Source organism: Camelina sativa, chromosome 17 (assembly GCF_030686135.1).
Source record: "Camelina sativa cultivar CO46 ecotype springtype chromosome 17, ASM3068613v1".
In the NCBI taxonomy this organism is placed as follows: domain Eukaryota; kingdom Viridiplantae; phylum Streptophyta; class Magnoliopsida; order Brassicales; family Brassicaceae; genus Camelina; species Camelina sativa.
The window spans coordinates 7,817,692-7,833,147 of NC_141896.1; the positions used below are offsets into that span (position 1 = coordinate 7,817,692).

A 15,456-nucleotide genomic window follows, 5' to 3' on the forward strand; every position below is an offset into this window, starting at 1 on the left:
ATCATTGCTATAAGAAATTCTGAGATTCATATTTTAGTAGAAAAAAAAAGAAAAATCTTTCTTTCAAAAAATATTTTATTTTAACAAAACTTCAGAAATATAATAAAACTTATTATGCATGCAACGACACAATGTGTGGACTAATACCTAGTTACATTTTATGATTTACAGGTTAAATCTAAAAATATGAATAATTTGAAATCATACACTAATATGATCCTTGACAAAAAAAAAAAAAAAAAAAAATACTAATATGATTTGAAATTACAAAATAATTGAGCACCTGCAACGAATGAACAAACTAATATGAAAGTACTAAACATAATGTTGGTCTATAACACTCTTCGTCTTTTTGGAAATCTACAGATGATGAGATTGCAACTCTCAACAGTTGTTGCTTCTTGTCGCGAAAACTGGTATAGTGGGGATAGTCGAACAGCCTCTTTTACTGCTGACGTGGCATTTGTCGTATTTTGATTCACTCCCGCCATTGGCATTTCGCGCCAAGGTTATATTTTTTAACTTGTGTTTTTTAATTTTTATTTTTAATTACTCACTCGGAAGCTAGCGAGACCGGAGATTTAAAAAAAAAAAAAAAAAAAATACAAGATAAAAGAAAAATACTCAAGAACCCTAAAAAAACAAAAAGGAGAAGAAGATAAGGAGAAAGGGGGAAATGGGAATCAAGGATCTTCTCAGGTTCATGAAACCTTACATCCTTCCCATTCACATCCAGAAATACGCCGGGAAACGAGTAATTTTCGATTTGTGTTTCCGTTAATCGTTCATTCTGGGTTGGTAAAATCTCCATTAAAATTTAAAAAAATCAAGTTTTTAAATAATGCATTTTTAACACATTCCAGGTGGGAATCGATGCATATTCATGGCTTCACAAAGGAGGTAAGCTTCTTGCTCTCTTCAATCACCTCTTCATTTCGTGCTTGGTCCAAATAAAAATGCTATATATATATATTTTTTTTTTTTTAATCTGTTAGTAAACCTTGAAATTGCAATGAATACAAAACTAATGGATATTTCGAATGTGGAAACTGATTGATGCGTTTTCGAGCTGATACTTTAGAAATCGAGTGGTTTTGTAAATTTCATGACTTAATTGGATTCTTGTTCTATTTCTACAGCATACTCATGTAGTATGGAGCTATGTTTAGATACTGATGGCAAGAAGAAGCTGAGGTACATTGATTACTTCATGCACAGAGTCAACCTTCTTCAACACTATGAGATCATCCCTGTCGTTGTTCTCGATGGTGGTCATATGCCTTGCAAGGCTGCCACTGGTGATGAACGTCAAAGGCAAAACTCTCTCTCTCTCTCTCTCTCTCTCGCTCTCTCTTGTTTTTTCATATCTTCTTTGTTTCATTTTCCTTAATGAACGTTTCTCATTATAACTAATCGTTTGGCTTTGATTTTAATTACCAGGAAGCGAAAGGCGAACTTTGACGCTGCAATGATTAAGCTTAAGGAAGGGAATGTCGGAGCTGCCACCGAGCTTTTTCAGGTGCTTACTTCTTATTTCAATTGCTTTATTCTATAACTTGTATAACTGTCTGCCTTTTGAGTTGCTCTAATTAGCAGCTAGCTACTGAGCTTTTTCAGGTGCTTAGCTCTTTTCATTTCAATGGCTTATATCTTTGAGTTATGTAACTGTTTGCCGTTAGAGTTTCTAGCTATGAAAGCTTTGGGACTAGTTTGGGATTCACTAGGAAGCACATATTATTACTACTCAGTTTTTCTCTTTATCCGTTTTTTTTGCGTCTGAATTTGAGTCAATCAAACATAACATGTTCATCTTGATTCTGAAGTCTAGTTACAAATTATTGCTGTGTTGATTTGTGTGTTTTGTCAGTAATTGATCCTGTACTCTGCTAATAGAATTTGGTCGAGACTATGATATTGTGTGAGCTCATGCCCATTTGCATCACTATATGCAGAGAGCTGTTAGTGTAACATCATCCATGGCTCATCAATTGATTCAGGTATGGATTGTTTATTAACTTGAGCATATTTTCTTTATGGTAATATGGACTTTGTTTAGACCCTAACAACTTCACAGGTTCTGAAATCAGAGAACGTCGAATTTATTGTAGCTCCATATGAGGCTGATGCTCAGCTAGCTTACCTATCCAGCCTCGAATTGGAACAAGGTGGGATTGCTGCTGTTATAACTGAGGACAGCGATTTACTTGCATATGGCTGCAAAGCTGTAAGATTTTTTTCACTTCAAAAATAAACAGAGTTCATTATAAGTGTTTTAAGAGCAATGTATGATATGTTTCCCCAACATTTGTTTGGTAAAAGGTAATCTTTAAGATGGACCGGTATGGTAAAGGGGAGGAACTAATTCTTGATAATGTTTTCCAAGCCGTTGATCAAAAGCCTTCTTTCCAGAATTTTGATCAAGAGCTATTCACTGGTTAGTATTATATTATTATGTAATCTTCCCAACATACTTCGATGCATTGTTGATGACTGTTCTTGGTCTGGTCTCTTTACAGCAATGTGCGTATTAGCGGGATGTGATTTTCTCCCCTCGGTTCCTGGTGTTGGCATTTCAAGAGCTCATGCATTCATCTCCAAGTACCAGAGTGTAGAACGCGTAAGCATTTACTTTCTCCTATGATTGCTTGATACTTTCTCCCATCACTTAAGCAAAAAGCCTAAGACATTTGAATGTGGGAACAATACTGTATTACAGGTTTTGTCAGTTCTCAAGACGAAAAAGGGCAAACTATTTCCTGATGATTACTCCAGCTCTTTTGCAGAAGCAGTTTCAGTTTTTCAGCATGCTCGTATGTAAGTAACTCTTGTCTCACTTAGGTGTTGCTAGTATAGTAGTATCCATTCTTTTATGTTTCACACTAAAATTTCCTTTGATTCAATATGTTGCAGATATGACTTTGAGGCTAAGAAGCTCAAGCACTTGAAACCCCTCTCTCAGAACCTCCTGAGTTTACCAGTTGAACAACTTGAGTTCCTGGGACCGTATCCTTTTTCATTTCCTTCCTAAATATTTTGAACTTTCTCTTATAATATTATAAATCAGTGCATTAACCATTCTGAAACGCAATAATGCAAGTCCAGTATCATTCATCACATCTTCACATGGCTGTTATGCAGTTTTGTTCACCTTGACACATCTAACTCATCAGAGATTTGTCACCATCTGTTGCTGCTGCAATTGCTGAAGGAAATGTTGATCCCATAACCATGGAGGCTTTCAACCGCTTTCCGGTGTCTAAGAGACAGTTAGAGGCGCCTGCTCCATCATTCAAGGAACAGGAAAAGAGAAGCTCCTTTTTGTTATGTTCTTTGTCTGAAAATGAGGAAAGAATAGAGCTCAAAAGGAATGCAGATGAGGCTATGATCGATCTAGACAATGTTCTGAAGGAGACAAAGTTTTCCAAACAAGATTCAGATCTACACAAACTGCTTTCTCAGCCTAACAGGGATCAGAAGGTTATCCGGCCCAGCAATCCCTCACTCAATCCAGACAACAACCCGTTCAAAATAAGAAAGACAGATGAAATCAATCTGGAATGCGCAGAGTATGGTATGCAAGACCTTAAGGATTCTTTTGTGACCAAAAGCCCAGCAATGGATGTGTCTTCTTCTTCACCAAACTATAACGAACACGATTTTGCAATTGATAAAGAAGAGGTAATGATCGATTTGTCCAAGCTTGAAGACTCTGGAAGCAAACAAGACTCGGAGAAGAACATAGAGAAGGAAACATTCGAAGCAACAGAAGAAGATATAGTGGAAATTCAAAACCATGTGAACATTACAACAAAGAGAGTTCGTGGAGCAAAACCTAGAACGGAGAGTTTCAAAGTGAAAACAAACTGTAGAAGTTCAGAGAGCAAGAAGACTACAATTAAGAAGAAACACAGTATATTAGATTTCTTTCAACGATTATAGTCGTTATTTTTGGTTTGTAATCTGTTCTTAGCTTCAACATAACTCTTTAATATATGATTTATTAAAAGATAAAGAGACGAACACCATATATTATAGCAAGCAACTCCATAATTCCATCATATGGAAAATAAAAGGAGGGTACACATATTTATCTGCAAATATAGATTATAGGTATAACCGGATAGACACATATTGTTTCATGGCTATATTGCTTAGTATAGGCTATAGCTATAACCGGACTAATAGAAAATGTGGTTTGACATATTAACCCACATTTTTGTCCGCTCTGGTTTATATATATAGGTAAAGGCTCTTTTTGGTTTTTAAACCAGAAAGTTCCGGATTTTGGGCTCATTTGCAGCAGATGGTATTTGTTTGTTGCTTGTACTAGCGCCTGCGTGAAGCAGGCTCCTTTTGGGCGTTGAAGTAGACAGTGGCCACAGGTAGACCAAGATCGAGATGTCCGGCGAACATTCGGGTGCTGAAATTGGCTCGTGACAGCGGCTGCTGCACCATCAGACCCACCGGTGAGTTTTGCCTGAAGAGTACAAATATGTAACGGTGAATCCCCACTGGTGGTTTTGGTTCCATGTAAGGAAGTATCTCCTTTCCTGAAATTCAAAACATGAAATATTTTTCATCGTAACTAAAATAAAAATAAATTAAGCAATATAACTGTTTTCACTAGAGAAAGTCTCGTCTCGTACAAGACGGCTTCCTTTATTCATTTTTGTGTTTTGTGGTGTTTAAGGTTTTTTATTAGATGACATGTGGACGTTGTTTAGTCGAGATACATCAATGTACACGTACGGACAAACATGAGATGTTGGTTTGAGAGGACACCACATGTCGCAACTGTGGGACATAGCTTGATACACAGGAATATTAACTAGTGATATGCCTTATAGATAAACTAAACCTATATAGTTAAAAACTGATGTAAACTACTAACTGGGTTCATCTTTCTTCAAGAATAATGTATTTGAATTTGAATTATGTTTGGTTTGCCAATGTCATATATCGCAGGATAAAACTTGGCTATTGCCTACTAAAATTATATAACATAAGCAACTTATGAGAGAGTTAGGTATATTGTTTTCGACCAATCGACATCGTGCCATACTGAAGTCGTTGTTCTCTAATCAACTTATGTTTATTCTTATAATATTCATTTCATATGTAAACCGAAAGCACCACGGTCCGAAGATAATATGATTTAATGAATAATATAAAAATTAGTGTAACGGATAGTCAATTAGATCTAAACACATTATCATGGACATAATTAACTATCACTACATTTTCTTAATGCCTTGCACACTAACGTCACTTTATCTATAATGCAAGCAAATTAAAATAGAAAGCAATAAACCTGTTTTTTAACAAAAAAAAAGAAAGAAGCAATAAATCTGTTCACTGTTGTAAGAATCTGTTCACTTTCAGGAGTTATAACTGTAGCAAAGATATTAACGTAATAGAATATCCTAAGAAGCAATTTGAGTTTTGTTTTCAAAATCGAGAACTTAGCTTTGATATTTTTCATACCTTTTGAGGGGTTGGTGCCACCGGGAATATCCACGACAATCCTGGAAATAAAAAATAATAGTGTTATTTTTTGCTAAGACTAATAATAGTGTTGATTTACCCTTATTTATCCGTTATAAGACTAATAAATTGTTCACGTTGATGTCAAAACAAAAAACAAGAGTGCGTCACTTGTACGCACCAATGGACCCATTCTCTCAGGCTCGGCTCGCTTGGGCTAGGTGCGTCCGGGTCGGTCATCACCTGCATGCATCGAAATATTTACATTTACAGATGGCCAATGAAATTTTAACACATGCAACACGTCGTCTAGCTCAAACAATTAAACGTTATTATTGTAATCAAAATTTCAGCTAAACCGTGACTAACACATTTAAGTATGTATTAGAAACTCACTGATATTTACACCTATCTATGTTAATATAAAATTTACGTACGTCAACATCTATGTGAATGTACCAGTATGTGTAAAGTAGTATAGCACTTCAACGTTTGTTTTTTAGTATATCTAATGTATTAAGAAAATAGATTCCAGATAGATGCTTCATGCTTCAATATGTATACATAATACATGTTTGAAAGTTTATCATAGCAAAACACTTCTATTTAAAAATATACATGTTTGAAGTTTATCATAGAAAAAAATTATATATATATAGAGATTGTGTTCGAATGCATTGGACATCTTAAAAATGGTGCTGAAGTAATATATGCATGCATGTTTCTACAATAATGATGACGGAGACCATGATCATGATGGAAAGGAAGCATGTAACGCATGTGCATATATATGTACACACATATATGTTTATTAGTACATAAATGAATAGATGTGAGAAAATGGATACATACGAGAGTGTAAAGCTCATCGGAATGGCCGGAGATGTTGACTTTTGGAGGGTTGAGGGTGGTGGAGGGTTTGATCTCGCATCCGTTAGTGATATGTTTGGGGCCGAAGTAGACAGACATATTGGCGGTTGGGATGAACATGTCCAACACATCTCCGATCACTCTTCCGACCACCAAAGGATCAATAGAAGCTGCCATCGAACCACGGAGAGGGAGATATAGAGAGAGAAAGAGAGAGAGATTCTTATTTTAAAAGAATCCTTGTTTTGTTTATATCGCATGTCCGAATTCGGATGGACATCTATGTGATGGTTTATATAGAAAATCCTTTAACAAAAAAACAAAATGGTAAAAAATACTTTTTTCCTTACATCAGGAAAATATTTAATAAGAGCCTCGGACAAATACAATGTATATAAACCACGATGGCGATACATTCATTTTTCGATATTTATTTCGACGTTAAATTATTTTAACTAGTTTATACTGAAACAATATTAATTGATTTTCTTACGATGTTTTCTTTTTAACATTTTACGAAATATCTATTGCAGCGCAGTAAAACGCACAATACAAACTTTTTATTGTTTTAACAATAACTTCTCTGTTAACCATAGAAAGAATAAAATTTCTATATATAAACTTTACAAATTATGAGTGTTTATAAAAATATTACACGTTACATTTATACGTTACATAAGAATATATTAAATATATTTTAAAATTTCTCTGTTTATGTAACGTATAAATGTAACGTGTAATATTTTTATAATAACAAAAATAAAATAAAGAAACTATCGTGAGGCGTTATTTTCTTCTTTTTGGATTATTATGTGAAGCGTTACTTTCTTTAACAAATTTTGTCGTTAATTAGATGTATAATCACGTGTAGCGGATTTTCCGCATAATTTTTTTTGTATTTATCAAATTAAAAAGTTAATATGAAATTATATTTTTTTAATGTTATGATAGTATTATAGAAAAGTATAAACTCCATTTGTATTACAAAGAGTGTTATTTTGACATTTTCATATAAATTAAAAAAATTATGTAAATTTTTACCATACTTTCTATATATACACTAAAATGTATTCTTTCTAATTCATAAATTAATATATTAATGATATAAAAGAGATTTAATTCTAAACTGTAGGATTAAATCTTAAAATAATTTTTTTTGTGAAACAATATTACAACTTGATACTTATTGTGAATCAGAAAAAGTAAAATTTTTGGTTGAAAGTAAATAACCAAATAAACTATCATCTATTTTGTCGTCAATGGTAAAAATATATCATGACAGTCCACTCGTGTCTTATGATCTATGGTCGGTCCAATCATGATCAGTATTAATCAAAAGCATAAAAAAAAATATCAGTACATTATAGAACATCGATCAAAATGTTTTGATACAAATTACCGTGAGAATGAAAATATATTTTACTTTCCTATAATGAGTAAAACAACAGAACTAAATGTTGAGAGATAAGTAAGTTTAGTACTCATTAATAGCAAATTTAATGTTTTCGGATCAATTACAATATACAGTTTTGGCCTTGGTTATAATGAGCGAGCTAGAGAGGAAGAAGAAACTGAAGGAAAAGGTTAAAAGAAGGATTTGGTCGGATTAGTGTAACCTATAAGCCATGCATAGGCCATTTCAAACTCTTTTGCATCCACAATTATGATACGTGTCGTATCTTCGTCTCAGCTGTTACCCACGATCCCTTTTGTTCATCGTGCCACGTGACATCATTTCTGCCGTCGGTTAGGAAGGATCATCCTCTACACGTGGAAGTTCCTTGTGGTACTCGATTGGTAAATTAATTTCTACTGGTGGTAACTCTTATTAAAATCATATACTATAGGTTTTTGGAGCTCATGTACACGGTCACACACAACTCACAAGTAAGAATAAAGAAAATATGTTAGGATGATCGCATCGAGACAACATATCGCAGAAGGAGTAGGGAGACTCACAATTATTAGAACAAAATAAAAACAGAGTATTGGGAACCTAATCTCGTTCAATCTTGCCCAAAATTCTACTAACTCTGTCAATTACATTATGCATATACACGAACTCTCACATCTTAGAGGAGGAGCTGCATCGAATGCCATAATTATTGTTCAAGAAGCAATGTCTCCATAAGCCACTTGAATAGAGAAGAAGTTCTTGTAACAAAACGACATTAAACCACGATTGCGCCAAAACCAAAACCATCTATTCAAAAACAATCACTTGATTTTTTTTAGTTGAAAGTAATAATATTTAATCAACCATAATACTTATTTACATTTAAAGCATCAGTTATATATTGTTTATTTTCTTTGAAAGAAATAGAAGATGATTGAAACAGAAATCGAATGTTACTCTTGCTTATGTCATGGATCGTGTGACAAACCACACCCTTAAAGTGCCTTCATGTTTTAAAACCACTACTTTTAAGTATCAGTTTGGTTTACATTATTCAAAAGAAGCCGTACTTATCATGCCAATTAGTTTTATTTATAATAAATATTTGGTTCGGATCTCATATACAAACAATTTGCAACCAACCGCGTCGAATAATCAGGAGGTTAAAGCAAACACGCCACTAAAGCTTCTTTTTCAAAAGGACTAATTGAAGGCGTAAAATATGTTCATGCTCTTTAACAACAATCACTAGATTTTTTTTTTTTGTGTGCAACCAATCACTAGATTATAAGAACTCGTATATATTAATAAGTCCAGTGTCATCTCCATCTATGGCATATACTAATAAGCTAGAATGTCAGGGAACTGTAATCTGGTCACTCTTCTTGGGGCATTATTGGTACTAACCATCTTCCATAATCAGGTTATTGTTGATACCAACCGCGGCGAGGGTATTCCAGTGGTAGGACTGTTCACTTTCGGAGACTCCTACTTTGACGCTGGAAACAAATTGTTTCTCACCGAAAACCAAAATCCTCCCCAAAGCAAATGGCCATATGGAAAATCCCGAGATGACCCTAATGGCAAGTTTTCTGATGGCAACATTGTCCCATACTTGTAGCTATTTTGTATATTATTGAGAAATCAATGCTTAATAACTTTTTCTTTTTCTTTTGAACACCAATGCTTACTAACTATCTTTCTTTAAAAAATAAAATAAAAAATAAATAAATTTGGTGATATAGCTGAATTCATGGGCATTACGAAAGAGATCCCACCAGCGTTTAAACCTGGCGTTGATATTTCACGTGGAGCCAGTTTTGCTGTCGCCGATGCTTCTATTCTTCCCGGAACATTCGTAAGCCCTCAGTTAATTAATTTCCTTTCGAAACTTTTATTACTAATTTAAATTTCTTACAAGTATATAATTGTACGTATATATGTAGATGACACTAACTCAGCAAGTGGATAAATTTAGAAGTATGAAATCAAACTGGACGGACGATTTCATTGGAAAGTCACTGTTTATGATTTACATTGGTACAGAAGATTACTTAAACTTTACCAAGAGCAAACCCAATGCAGACGCCTCTGCTCAGCAAGCTTTTGTCATTTCCACTATTAACCAATTGAAGAACGACATCAACGTACGTACATTGTTGATATATATGATTACACGTTAATTTTTATACATTTACGATATAAATTAACACTTATAATATTTGCAGTTCCTATACTCTTTAAAAGCGAGTAAATTTGCCATTCAATTGTTAGCACCATTGGGTTGCCTACCAATATCGAGACAAGAATATAAGACAGGCAGCGAGTGTCACGAGCCGCTCAACAATCTGGCCAAACAACACAATGAGAAGATTGGTCCAATGTTGAACGACCTTGCTAAAAAATCCCCCGGTTTACAATTCACCATCTTCGATTTCTACAACGCCGTTCTACGTTGGACACGTAGGAATCTCAACTACAGTAAGTCATCTTGTCATCCAGCCACAACTATACAGTTAATTACGACAATTGATTTTATTTGGTTGTAAACTTAAAGAAAACAAATAAAATCGGACAAACAAATATAGGTCAAAACCATGTAGTTGACTTGTTCCATATATAAAACTAATGGAGTATATAAACACTATAATTAAGCAGGGTTTTATGTCGTTCAGCCTATGACCCTTCGTGAGCTCATTGTCTATCCTTTTAACGAGCCTATGCGTGAGTATTGGCAACCAAACAATTCCAGCATCACAACTGATGGTTAAAGACGACTATACAACACAATCAGAAATCGAGATAAACAATATTACCCCGTATCGGGGAAGTTTTTGTTGTTGTTGTTAAATCGATCGAAATTTACTAGATCAATCAATCGTTCGATCTTATTGGATATTGTGTTATGCAAGCCGGTCCACCGGTCCATTATTATCATAAGTCTTCACTCTTAATCCATGTCAACCGAGGAAGAGACAATATACTCAAGCACAGCTCTGTAGACAATCGAGGAGAATATATTCCTTGGGAAGTAAGAAAGAAGGACAGAAGTTCTATAGTAGACTGTCACAGAACCCGTCTCAAACACCGTTATGCCTATAGTCTCGTCAGTCGTCACAAGTAAAACCAACCAAGCATTCAATGCCAAACAAATGCGTTAGTAATAGCCAACCTCCACTTTTTCTACCAAAAAAACCAAAGATCTTAACTTACACACATAGACACAGTAGACTGCATATGTTGTTGTACACCATCCTAGCCTTTTAAACATAACAAATTTTAACATTTAAACACTCAAAATTTAAAACCAAAAACCCTAATTAAAAACAGATATGATAGAACACTACTTTGTTTTAACACTGAGGAAGATCATGAGGAGGAGGAAGCAGAGTCTGTGAAGGAAGAGGTCCATCCTTAACGATAAAACCCATAGCTAATCCCCAAGAAGTATGTTGTTCTAAATGACAGTGAATAAACCAAACTCCAGGATTATCCGCATTGATCCTAATCGCCGCCCATCCTCCCGTCGGCACCGCGTAAGTGTTCCTCTCCGGCGGATCCACCAGATTATACCTTTTCGGATCCTTCTCCGGGTCAAAATTCCCGAATCCTCTCCCCACTACGAAGAAGTTATGTCCGTGTACATGCAACGGATGGTTCTCGACGTTCAAGAAACTCGTCCCCTGAAACACGATCTCTAACCTCGTCCCGAACTCCACTTCGAATAGCTTCGTCCCGAACTCGGTGTTCATGTTCTCCGATACCGGATTTACTCCCGTGAAATCGAATCTGTTCGGCGGATTCTCAGGGAAATCGAGTGAGAACACTCCTTTGCTCTGTTTCTTGTAGTAGCTCTGGAGGATCGAGATCGGAGGTCTAACGAAGGAGACGTTGTTCATGGATGCGAAGTATCTCTTCCCGTCGTAACCTCCGCAGGTCTGATTTAACGGACAGTTCTGGAGATTGAGACTGATCGTGGTGATCACGCGCTTGTCGATCTTCGTCGGGACTTTACATGGATACTCCTCCGATCCGAGGCTCTTGATGTTATCGGAGAATCTCGTCGCGAATTTCGTGTCCAGCATGTTCGGGAGAGCATCGACGATTGTCGACGACATCGCCGTTAATCGCCGTCTCCGCCGTGTGATTTCGGAATTTTTTTCCGGTTTGGTGTAACGGAGGAAGCCGACGGTGGTTGAGTTGTCGAATGGGAAGACGGAAGTGACGTAAGGAGTCGCGGCGATGAGAAACTCTCCGCCGGAGAGTTGGTTGGTGCGGAAAAGGAGGGTGGTGGTTTGACCCGGAGCGATCATGATTGCTTTGGTTTCAACCGGTTTGGTGTAAACCGCGTCGACCTCGACGACGGTTAGTGTGTGATTCGATACAGCGAAGAAGAGCTCGCTATTTAGAGCTGCGTTGATGATGCGGAGGATGTAGGTTTTTCCGGCGTCTACGGTCGCCGTGAAAGTATCTGCGCACAATCTCATAATCAGTGAGAAACGGACCGGAATTGACTCCTATCCGAATTAGAATTTAAAAATCATCGGTTGAGAGGAGAAATTGTTGGACCTTTAGTAGAACAAGGATAAAGTGGGCCGGGAAGCCCGTTAATGGTGTATGCGTCAGAAGCGTTAGGCCCGCCTCCGGTCTTGAGCATCTCCTTCTCCACTAAGTCGACGTCATTATTCCACCATTCACCTACAACAACATTTTCACATATGTTTTTCATTTTACATCGTGTGCAATAAATAATATATTAGTTTAATGATCATTACTGCTATTGGGCATAGTTTTGTTTCTCACTTACAATATTTTAATGGAAAAGAAAGACAAACAAATAAAGTTATATTTTGTATACCGAGTATAATGGGAATTTCGGATTGGATGTGGCTGCCGGAGAAGGGATAAGGCTTCCGCGGGTAGATGATGAAGGCGCCGTAGACAGAGGCGCGTTGCCATGAGTGATGAGCATGCCAAAGGAGTGTGCCTCTTTGATCTTCCACTTTAAATCTATATGTATATGATTGTTTCGATCTTATCGGACACTGCGTTATGTAAGCCGGTCCATCTGCCCAACCGGTTCGGTATTGCCTTAAACCATGCCTACTCGCAATCACAAACCCCAAATAAATCGATAAAATTTATCAACTCACAGAGAGAAGTAAGTGTTTAAGTTTATGCATGCATGAAATGTTGTTGTTATATATAAATTTTTACCAATGAATAGTTGTATTGTGAGCGATCCGGTTAGTCACTTTGATTTCTACGGTGTCACCTTCGTGTACCGCCACCGTCGGTCCTGGATATTGTCCGTTCACCGTTAAAAGTTGTTTTGTGTGGCACAATCGAGTTACTTTCTTCCATTCGACCTAAAAAACCAAAAAAAAAACTGTAAGATCATATTGAAAATGTTATGACTGATTGTATAAATGAATAGTAACAAAAATAAGTGTAGGTGTCAAAAACAAGAAACTGAGTGAAACTAAAATTGCTTACATTGAAGTGAAATCGGCGGATGGTTGACGCCGAAGAATGAGGGAGAAGAGTTGCAAATAGAAGCAAAAAGGTCGAAATCACTAGAAACCCTAAATTCTCCATTTTCATTTATAGAATACTGATCGATCTAGCTTCTTTTTTTTACTTAGCTAGCTATATGATTATTGATCAAGTTAGCTGTTGTGGAGGTTCTTTATATAGGATCACATTGGGGGTTTGCTTTCTACTTTTAATACATAATTCTGTCAAAGTACCTATATTTTTCTCCAAAAAATATCGTCTTGCAAGGAGAAAAAAGGAAATGAATAATAACCGGTAAGTTTTCTTACATTATTGGATCGGTAGGTGAGTGTACCACGTACAAAAAAAAAGTGAGCCAGTTATTTTATATATTTTTGAAAGATTTCAAATCTCTCGTATAGTCTCATCTCAAATGGATTTAATTCACTGCTTCTAAATAATATAGTACCACTAAAACGATCATCTTATAAACTAAGCCTTTTTCTTGTTTTTAAGGCATACCTAGCTAGTTAACTAACCTTTTTATCTATTAGTCCGAACATTTTTTTGTAACGACTACTTTTATAAATTTTTGATCGTATTATCATCTTTAGCTTTATATGAATCTCTTTACTACAGGCCGATTTAGGTGTTTTCCCCATCATCCATAAGACCACCACGTACGTGACATCCTACAACCAATTGACCTCTTTAACAACAAAAAAAAAAAGACAAGAAAAAGAAAAGAGAGAAAGATAAATCAACATCAGTTGACCATACTCATTTGTATAAAAGCTACTTGCCCTCTTGTGTTGAATTGAAGTTTCTTTTTCCCTACTTTCTTTTTCTTCTCTTTTTTTGTTGAAGAAGATTTTAATCTCTTTGTAAAGCTTGAACTTCCTGGCCTCAAATAGTTCTAGCTACTATGTATTACTTTCTTATTATAATTCTTAATTTCTCTTCTCAGGGGACCTCATATCTCAGCTACCTCGGCTTCTCAATTTCAGTACCCAATCATCTCTTTTTCACCAAACTTCCCTCGATTTATATATGTATCCGGCCGCCGATACCTCTCGTACGTATCAACAACTTGCTCATTTTTGTAAACACTCTCGATTCCTCTTTTTGTCACATTTGATAAATGATTAATTAAGATGACTATAAGACTTGATATCTTAGTCACGTATCGGTCTTCGACTAAAACTAACAATTTGATATAACGAAAATGGATAGCTGTAACAAATCTAATACAAAAAGGTAATATAAAACAAGACCAACTAATTAAAGGTCTCTAATTCTCGGTGAATATAGAAGAAGGAAGATAATTTAGTTCATGTTCCAACATATGGAAATCTCAACTATGAATTGTTGAAGTTGAAGGGCTGAAAAGCAATTTCACTTTCGGTATATTTCTGTTTACAGTATACAATCTGAGACCAGCCCCGGCTCAATAGTATTTATAGCCCTAGGGCAAAAAAAATTTTTTGCACCCTTTAAGCTATATAGACACTGAATTTTTAGTATACTTGAACCTAACTATGCTTTAAAAAAACTTGTTTGAACCCTCTTAAAAATTATTTCTACAAAATAGACCCTAATATACATTTAAATGTTATAAATTTGGGTTATATATTATTTTTTAAAAAATAACTGGACCCTTAAACACAAGAAATTTTCGAAATTGTTGATGGTCCCATGGACCACTGCCCCTTTGCCCTCCCCACTTGAGCCGGGGCTGAATCTGACACTTCACTAGTGGAACATATCTACGGTGGTTAATCCTTCTGAAAAAGAAGCACATGCATGTGTAAACTTTGGTTCCGTAAAAAGTTATGTCTGGGGTAAAATTAAAACCACACATGTAAAACGTGTACAATTTATAAATAGTAACGTCCAAATCCTTTTTTTTTTTGTTAACCGTCTTGTATAACGATTAGAAAGTGTTTCAAAGTTAGAAAACAAACCCAAAATCCCTTTTTTTTTGGGTTCAAGCGTCATGAGAATTATTGAGTTTTTTTGGTTGTGAGAGAGTTGCCGTATGGTGCAATGGAGCATCTCCAACGGTTAACAATAAATAATAATAGTTAAAGATGCCATATATTAAGCTTACGTAAAGGCAGCAAAGGATTACAAATTACAGAACACACAACACACAATGTATATATTTTGTATATATTCATTTGCAGTTTTGCACGATACTAAAGAATGGT

General features: G+C 35.6%; 4 protein-coding genes across 7 annotated transcripts; 2 read left to right on the forward strand and 2 right to left on the reverse strand.

Annotated features, from left to right (window-relative positions):
* Positions 1-393: 393 nt before the first annotated feature.
* Positions 394-4,012, forward strand: LOC104756148 (exonuclease 1). 2 transcript variants are annotated; one of them, XM_087494190.1, is made up of 11 exons: positions 394-754; positions 864-900; positions 1,140-1,314; positions 1,441-1,519; positions 1,953-1,997; positions 2,088-2,224; positions 2,320-2,434; positions 2,517-2,617; positions 2,717-2,814; positions 2,911-3,003; positions 3,171-4,012. In XM_087494190.1, the coding sequence occupies exons 7-11, from the start codon at positions 2,332-2,334 to the stop codon at positions 3,937-3,939; spliced, it is 1,164 nt and encodes a 387-aa protein (XP_087350316.1). In that variant the 5' UTR covers positions 394-754; positions 864-900; positions 1,140-1,314; positions 1,441-1,519; positions 1,953-1,997; positions 2,088-2,224; positions 2,320-2,331; the 3' UTR covers positions 3,940-4,012. The 2 variants fall into 2 exon arrangements, with proteins under 2 accessions (XP_087350316.1, XP_010476979.1); XM_010478677.3 differs by having other exon boundaries at positions 526-754; positions 2,075-2,224.
* On the reverse strand, positions 4,013-6,638 carry LOC104756146 (protein MOTHER of FT and TFL1). Its single transcript, XM_010478676.3, has 4 exons — positions 6,337-6,638; positions 5,666-5,727; positions 5,485-5,525; positions 4,013-4,550 (listed from the first exon to the last, which is right to left on the reverse strand). The coding sequence occupies exons 1-4, from the start codon at positions 6,529-6,531 to the stop codon at positions 4,327-4,329; spliced, it is 522 nt and encodes a 173-aa protein (XP_010476978.1). The 5' UTR covers positions 6,532-6,638; the 3' UTR covers positions 4,013-4,326.
* A 2,341-nt stretch (positions 6,639-8,979) lies between these two features.
* Positions 8,980-10,687, forward strand: LOC104756149 (GDSL esterase/lipase ESM1-like). 3 transcript variants are annotated; one of them, XM_010478679.3, is made up of 5 exons: positions 8,980-9,333; positions 9,496-9,608; positions 9,697-9,897; positions 9,979-10,231; positions 10,409-10,687. In XM_010478679.3, exons 1-5 carry the CDS (start codon positions 9,105-9,107, stop codon positions 10,519-10,521), a joined length of 909 nt encoding a protein of 302 aa, XP_010476981.1. In that variant the 5' UTR covers positions 8,980-9,104; the 3' UTR covers positions 10,522-10,687. The 3 variants fall into 3 exon arrangements, with proteins under 3 accessions (XP_010476981.1, XP_010476980.1, XP_087350319.1); XM_010478678.3 differs by having other exon boundaries at positions 9,015-9,333; positions 10,406-10,687; XM_087494193.1 differs by having other exon boundaries at positions 9,019-9,333; positions 10,426-10,687.
* A 224-nt stretch (positions 10,688-10,911) lies between these two features.
* On the reverse strand, positions 10,912-13,986 carry LOC104756150 (laccase-1-like). Its single transcript, XM_010478681.3, has 5 exons — positions 13,247-13,986; positions 12,968-13,119; positions 12,609-12,853; positions 12,320-12,448; positions 10,912-12,221 (listed from the first exon to the last, which is right to left on the reverse strand). Exons 1-5 carry the CDS (start codon positions 13,352-13,354, stop codon positions 11,104-11,106), a joined length of 1,752 nt encoding a protein of 583 aa, XP_010476983.1. The 5' UTR covers positions 13,355-13,986; the 3' UTR covers positions 10,912-11,103.
* Between the last annotated feature and the right edge of the window lie 1,470 nt (positions 13,987-15,456).

What these genes read in the sequence shown, in the direction of transcription:
- LOC104756148 (XM_010478677.3), top strand. Translation starts at nt 677, where the DNA reads ATGGGAATCAAGGATCTTCTCAGGTTCATGAAACCTTACATCCTTCCC. An exon ending in TGGCTCATCAATTGATTCAG is followed by an intron (nt 1,998 to 2,074) that starts GTATGGATTGTT and finishes ACAACTTCACAG; the next exon opens with GTTCTGAAATCAGAGAACGT. An exon ending in TGATCAAGAGCTATTCACTG is followed by an intron (nt 2,435 to 2,516) that starts GTTAGTATTATA and finishes GTCTCTTTACAG; the next exon opens with CAATGTGCGTATTAGCGGGA.
- LOC104756149 (XM_010478678.3), top strand. Translation starts at nt 9,105, where the DNA reads ATGTCAGGGAACTGTAATCTGGTCACTCTTCTTGGGGCATTATTGGTA. An exon ending in ATCCCGAGATGACCCTAATG is followed by an intron (nt 9,334 to 9,495) that starts GCAAGTTTTCTG and finishes TTGGTGATATAG; the next exon opens with CTGAATTCATGGGCATTACG. An exon ending in ACGTAGGAATCTCAACTACA is followed by an intron (nt 10,232 to 10,405) that starts GTAAGTCATCTT and finishes ACTATAATTAAG; the next exon opens with CAGGGTTTTATGTCGTTCAG.
- LOC104756150 (XM_010478681.3), bottom strand. Translation starts at nt 13,354, where the DNA reads ATGAAAATGGAGAATTTAGGGTTTCTAGTGATTTCGACCTTTTTGCTT. An exon ending in TCCGCCGATTTCACTTCAAT is followed by an intron (nt 13,120 to 13,246) that starts GTAAGCAATTTT and finishes TTGGTTTTTTAG; the next exon opens with GTCGAATGGAAGAAAGTAAC. An exon ending in CACAATACAACTATTCATTG is followed by an intron (nt 12,854 to 12,967) that starts GTAAAAATTTAT and finishes GATTGCGAGTAG; the next exon opens with GCATGGTTTAAGGCAATACC.
- LOC104756146 (XM_010478676.3), bottom strand. Translation starts at nt 6,531, where the DNA reads ATGGCAGCTTCTATTGATCCTTTGGTGGTCGGAAGAGTGATCGGAGAT. An exon ending in CTGAGAGAATGGGTCCATTG is followed by an intron (nt 5,526 to 5,665) that starts GTGCGTACAAGT and finishes TTTTATTTCCAG; the next exon opens with GATTGTCGTGGATATTCCCG. An exon ending in TGGCACCAACCCCTCAAAAG is followed by an intron (nt 4,551 to 5,484) that starts GTATGAAAAATA and finishes TTTGAATTTCAG; the next exon opens with GAAAGGAGATACTTCCTTAC.